At 52.4% G+C, this 6,457-nt stretch overlaps 1 protein-coding gene across 1 annotated transcript in view; it reads left to right on the forward strand.

The window, feature by feature from the left end:
• The first annotated feature begins 217 nt into the window (after positions 1-217).
• The window catches only part of LOC104279176 (protein scribble homolog), a 9,886-nt gene continuing 3,646 nt past the window's right edge, over positions 218-6,457 (forward strand). Inside the window, exons 1-4 of the mRNA XM_009876372.1 lie at positions 218-352; positions 712-749; positions 1,607-1,681; positions 4,288-4,339. Of these exons, the coding sequence (XP_009874674.1) occupies positions 250-352; positions 712-749; positions 1,607-1,681; positions 4,288-4,339 (268 nt within the window). The 5' untranslated portion in view covers positions 218-249. The remainder of the gene's footprint in view (positions 353-711; positions 750-1,606; positions 1,682-4,287; positions 4,340-6,457) is intronic.

Here is a 6,457-nt window from a genome sequence, read left to right on the forward strand (position 1 = left end):
CCATCGAACATGCGTGGCGACACGTGTGTCTCGGGGTGCCAGCAAGCCAAGCTGCTCTCCTGGGCCGCTGCGACACTCTGTCTGCCTGGGGAGCGCGGGGTGCCGTGCACAGCCGGCCGGCTGCGGGCTGGCTCTGGGCGCGGGAGGTGGCGTTGTCCCTCGCCGAGGATGATGTCTGACGTCTTTTTCTCCCTCCCTGGCTCCCGAGGCAGGATGAAATCACTTGAACAGGATGCCCTCAAAGCCCAGATGGTTATTGCCAAGTCCAAGGAGGGGAAAAAGCGCAGCACACTGGAGCAGCTGGCAGAGTCGCCTTCGCCTGTTCCTACCCCGTCACCGACACCACTGGAAGGTACCGTATGGCTGCCTCTGTCTCTGAGGAAAAAAGTTACTGCTTCTCTAGCTTAAGTCCCTTGGGAGCAGAGCTGTTGAAAGCGATTTCCTCCTCCAGCCTAGGGGATGGGGCTGGTGTAGATAAAGCGAGGGAACATCTGCGGTGTGGTTCCAGGGAACCAGAGCCGAACCACAGCCAAGCATCAGGGCTTTTTAAGAAAAGCAGGAAAGAGGCATTTCCTCTGAGAAGGCCACGTCTGTCCTGAGCATAGTCTTTTATCGCACGCAAGTGCTGTGAAACAGCTGGGGCAGGTTCGGGGCGGTGCTACGTGAAATACAGCCGTTGGCTAAATGGTGCTGTTCTGTCATCTCTTGCAGATTGCAGTCCCAGAAACGTCACTTCACCAGGAAGGCTGGTATGACATACTTCTGCTTGCTTTTGTTATCTCGCCTGTAATCCTGGGATTTCTCAGTTCCTCAGCTTGGGTGTGGACTGTGTGTCGGGGCCGTGGGATCCCTGCTTAGACACTGAGGCCGGGTCTGGCTGCGTGATGCACAGATTTGTGACGAGGGCGCAGTGGATGGAGCTCTGCCATACCCAGTGCTAGAGGCATCCCCCCCTCTTTTGCAACTGTGATGTAACAGCTGCTGTTTCCCTGTTTTATTATGTCATCGTTTTCTTGGTTCTTCATCTCCATGCTCAGAAAGCCTTTCGCTTCAGAGACTTTGGCCCTGATTTCCTCAACAGCATAAACTGAGAACTTCAGCTGAACTCAGCATTTTCCTTTTCTAAGTGCTGTATGAATGCAGCAGGACGTTGTTGCAGAGAACTGTCAAAATCAGGGACAGACAAACAGAAGAGTGGGAGCAGCTGCACAGAGAGGGGACCTGGCTTTGCCCCAAGTCACCCCGTACAGCCGACTCTGGATTGAAATCCTGACTGTGCTACAGCCATCAGGAATCTTGCCACGAATTTTCCCACAGAAATAGCTTTCCTCCCTAACTCAGTGTGCATGTGTGTTGTACTGGAGCACGTAACGTTTTCTCTGCAACTTGGAACCGCTGTCCTGACGCCAGAACAGCCAAAGACACGCTGTCCCAGAGGTGCCTCGTTTTCAGAGGCTGTTTCCAGGCGCCCTTGGCACTAACCGAGAGCGACACTCTGCCTCTGCTTTGTCTCTGCGTAGATTGCTCAGCTTGCTGCTCGTTCTCCATCCACATCTCTCCCCTTACTCTCTCTTCTCTGTTTCTTCTCTTTTGCTGTCCCTTCTAGTCCATGTCTGAAAAGAAGTTTGACTACCGGGAATTTGCTGCTATTCCTTCCTCCAAACCTGTTTACGAAATCCAGGTATAAACTGCATGAGCCATCTCTCAGACTGGTCAGGGCTTGGTTTGGTGGAAGTGCCCGCATGAGGAGTGGTGACCTTCAGACTGAGGGTTGGTGATCTGAGCAAGTCCTCTGTGAGGCCCTGTCCGTGGGGGTGGGCAGTGCCAACCAGCCGTGCCGCGTAACTCAGGGGTTGTGGGAGACTTCAGTCAAGTGGAATTGTGAAAAAGTTGGTCCGTGTGGTTTTAAAATTAAAGCTTTGCAAATACAAAGCAGCTGCATCTTCACCCTAATCAATCCTGAATTATTTGTAAGTGAAAGATGAGAACTAAAAGGGGAGAAACAAAACTGACAGAAGTTATTGCCAACAAATAGCAAGTTGGAGCAGAAGGTAAGTTCAAACTGGAACATATCCAGCGTCCTGCCCAAGAAGCAACTGTGGTGACAATTCTCAAGTGTTTTAGCTGCTGTAGATGAACTGACCACGTGGTAGGAGAGCCCCAGTTTCGAGGGTGAGCGCCATGGCCAGGTGGTTCTCCTTTCTAAAGAACCTCGTTCTCCTTCCTAAAAGTGTCATCTGAGCTGCTCTGCCGTAGAACCACAGACGGGTGAGGCTGGAGGTCACCTTGTCTGACCGCCCAGCTCAGGCCGGGGGGGATTGTCGACTGCCTTTCTCTTTCTGTCTGGGTTAGTCGTTAACTGGTGACATCGAGCAGATACCGTATGTCTGTAATTTTTTTTATTTGTGAGGGTTTTTTAGTTTTATGTAACGACAATGAAGCAAATACCCACAGATACATTTGTGTTGTGTGCGGAGAGCCAGCAAGTACAGACATGCTGGGCTTTAACTTACTGTCGTGACACTGAGACCTTGGGTCCAAGGTGTCAGCCCCAAAGCCAGGCTGGCCTGCGCAGAATTGCAGTTTGGGGATTCTCGGGCAGTTCTGCCATACTCGATGCATATTTTTGGGTGACTCCTTGCACGGGTGGCATCGCTCAGCCCCTGGCAGCTACTTGTCTTTTTCTCTAAGCATCCCTTCCTGCCAGGACATGTGCCTGCCCGGGCCCTGGGCCAGCACTTGGAGGACGGGCCACGCACGACCCAGAAGCAGCTCTGGGCTGCCCGGGGTTCCCCAAAGCTCTGCTGAGACCCCAGTGCAGCACCAGCGCTTCCTGCAGCCGAGAAGGTGCCTCCAAAGGAGGCTGCACCTCCAAGTCGTCACGCAGTTCCTCGGGACCTCTCTGGGCAGTGCAGGAATTCAGAGGCTGTATTTCTTCCCGGCTGTAGCCACACAGCCGTGTTGCTCACTTGGGATCGGTGTGGTGTGATTTGCACTCCTGTGCCAGAGCCATCACAGCCCGCTCTGCTCTGCTTTCTGCTGGTCGTGAAGAACATCTACCAGACGTTTGCTTTATTTCTGAAGCGCTAGATGGGCTGAGATCATCTGCCCCTCTTTCCTGCTTCCCCCAGCTCTGCTGCTGGCACAGAGCAGGCTCGTGTCTGTGGGAGCGGGGGCTTCTTGCGCTCCCCAGCCCTGAAACTTCCCTGGTGCTTTCCGTGCAGGTGTAGAGAGCCACCATCCTTTCTTCTGCAGTTAAAGAAAAAGCAAGCTGCTCTTCACTTGTGCTCTTGAGCTGAGCAAGAAGACCCCTGAAGGGGAGATTTTGATCAGTGGTGGCCAGGACTTTCAGACAAGTTTGGCATTATTAAACTCGTTGAATACTGAGCTCTTCTGAAAGCCCAATTGTGTAGCTCAGAGAAGGGTTGAGCTTGGTGTAAGTATCATGTGTGAACGTAGGAAGTATCGTAGAGGTAACGAATGCAGCCGCTTTTGAAGTAAACAGGATTTCTCAGCAGAATACTTTGACCTTTCTATCCTTGAAGCACTCAGTACAACTGGATTAGATTCTCTGTTTCAGCAAAATAAGCCAGGCTTGGGGCCTGTCCTCAGAGTAGTGCTGGTGTTCAAGTCACCTCAAGTTCATGATCGTGAGCAAAATTGCTTTCTCATGGTGTTGTCACTCCAGCCCAGTGAGGTGCACCCAGTTCTGGTGGTTGGAACAGTCTTCGTTTTGTGAAGGCTTTAGAATTACCAGGAGCTGGTGGAGTTTCGTGATTATCACTTGGCCCTTTCTCCAAAGCTGTCCCTGCCAGCTGTTGGGATGGAACTGCTTCATCTCCCACACCACTTCTCTGCACACCTGAGTAGAAGGAAGGCGGCAGGTTGTCCAAAAGCAGCTGAGGCCAGTGCAGATGCGGAATTAGGATCCAGTGCTCTCAAGGAAACGTAGCTTACGGCTTTGCTCTGGCCCTGTGTTTCTGCCCATTTGTCTTGGTGCTTTCTGCCTTTCGTGCCACTTCCCATCTTCTCCCTTTGCATGTGAAGGGAGAGGAGAGAGCTCTGGTGGGCCGGCACTCGCGTTGGCCCCAGCTCGGGCTGCTGGGCTTTACCACAAAGGGCCGATGCTGGAACCACATGAGTTTCCTGAGGAGTGTGCCCCCGCCGCTGTAGTACCAGGGCTTTGGCGGGGAAACATTCTCTGTAGTGGGGTGAAGGCTGGAGGCGGGCAGTGACCTGGCACTGGTGTTACGGAGCTGGATGCTCACGTCTTCTGTTCTCTTCCAGTCCCCTGATGCAGCCGATGACCCAAGATACGTAGACGACAGAAATAACTCAGGTAAGCTCACGGACAAGGGAGTTGTTCTTGTACCACGTGCTTCCCGCCCTGAGTCGAGAGGGTTCCCCCTTGCCTGCCTGTGGAATCAACTCAGAGGACTTCAGCTTCTTGCTGCTTGAAGCAATGTCCTCTTTTGTCTGTTCTAGAATGAAACCTCCAAACTCGCCACGTTCAGTTTTGGGTAGGCCATTTGCATTGTGCTTTGGCGGTGGCTCATTTGCTGAGAATGGTGTGTGACAAGCATGCCTGGTTTTCTCCTGGTGGTGGCTTCTGGAGTAAAGAGTGGTCATAGAACATGGGTGGGAAGTTTTGGCCTCTGTCACCTGCTGTAGGTGGGTAAGGTCCCTTGTTCGGGGTCTGGAGCCCAGCGCAGTGCTGCCCGTGGCAGACAGCTGCAGAGAAATTCATCCTGCATGAAAACTTCCGAGCATTTGAGTACCCAGGTGGCTCCAAGTGTGGCTTGTGAATCTGCGTGTGCAGTCACCCAAACAGGCGGTAATTAAAGCCTTGGCTGCTGTATCTCTTCAGGCTGTCGTAGCTGTGGTTTATCTTTCTGTCCCCAGCTGTGACAGACGGCCCAGACCGTCTCCCGCTTTGCTCTGGGTTGCTGCAGGAGCGGTGTGGAGCTCAGCAGGGCCAGCCTGCTCCTCAGCTGGACTTCGGTTCCCTTCAGCAGTTGACACTGGTTTCCTCCTACCTGTTTTGCAGCTACTTCTCCCCCTTCTGTTTTACACAAGGAACAGTTTCTTTCTCAGTTTTATCTTGGCAAATGTCTGGAGGGGAAAGGCTGCTCTCCAGGCAGCTCATCCATCATGGGCCACTTCCAGAAGGAGGTTCCTGTCCTGAGCACAACATCTGTTCCTCAGCCCTTGCCCTAAACCTCTCAGCCCTGGGCTCTTCTCCCGAGGTACCTGCCCAGGCAACGCTTCACGGGGTCCTGACCCAAGAGTCAGGAGATAATCAGCGATTGCTGAGGGGCCTCGGCCCTCACTGTGGCCTGGCATCGGTCTGGTTGGGCCCTCAAAACGCAGTAAAAGCCGTGAGGAAGAGCCTGTGGTGCTCTGTCAGGGGAGTTTGAGCCCCGTCTTTAGTCCTTAAGCAACCTCAAGCCACCGCTGTACGAGGCCGTGACGTGGGTTTTGCAAAATGCGTTTGGAGGGATGAGCAACCCACCAAGCTCTTTGGGGATGGGACAAAGCTCTCAAGTGTTTTAATAGATTCCCACTGCCCCCATCTCATCCTTCCAGACAGCAAAGCATTCCAGCCAACACAGAGATCTTTATTTTTACATAGGTTTTTGCAAGTTATCTGTAACAGGAATTAAAAAGAACACCTCCTTTTCTTCATCAGTTCCAGCCTCCTGCTGGGGCACTTTTGTCCCTTTTTAGGTACCTTTCTCAGAACATGTGGACAAAATATTTGGAACAAAATGTTTCTCAGGGAAAATACCTGAGAATTGGAGTGACTTTTACTTGTATTTTCCTTTACCAGAAAAGGAAAAGGAGAGGAAACCCATTGCTAAAGGAGTATATGCTGGACTAGTGGACTAGTGTGAAACAGCCCAGGCGTGTGTGTTCTCATCCTGCCCAGCCCCGCTCGCAGCTGCTGGCGTTTCCGACGCCGCTGAGCCGGGTCCCGCCGGGCCCGTCTGCGTATGACGCAGCTCGGAAGAGATCTGGCTGCTGCGTCCTGCACCCCCTTTCCTCTGTGCACCTCTGCACACACGGGGATTGGAATCAGAGTGATCCTTGATCACGGAATTAAGGCTTTTTGATCACATGGTGAACTCCTAAGCAATTCCTAAACGTGACGCTAGAAGAAACTCCAAGGGCGCCTCCCTGCTCACCGCAGGAAAGCGTGAGCGTGTCTCTCTGCTGAAGGTCTTTCAAAGCCCTTATCTTCTAGTTGTCCATGGCAGATGGGCTCTTAGGAGCTAGTTCTTTTTCTTCTGGGTCATCGTCTTGTAAATGTGTTTGAAACCATTTATTCCCAGGTTTTGAAGAAGCCATGGAGTTACTGAACTACGTGATGGCCTTTTTAGGGTGGAAGCTGCTGTGCATTGGGTTTGTGCTGTAACCTTTCCAGATCAGTTAGAGCCAGAGTCTTTTGCTTTCCCAT

Source organism: Apaloderma vittatum, unplaced genomic scaffold, assembly GCF_000703405.1.
Source record: "Apaloderma vittatum isolate BGI_N311 unplaced genomic scaffold, ASM70340v1 scaffold33670, whole genome shotgun sequence".
In the NCBI taxonomy this organism is placed as follows: Eukaryota; Metazoa; Chordata; class Aves; order Trogoniformes; family Trogonidae; genus Apaloderma; species Apaloderma vittatum.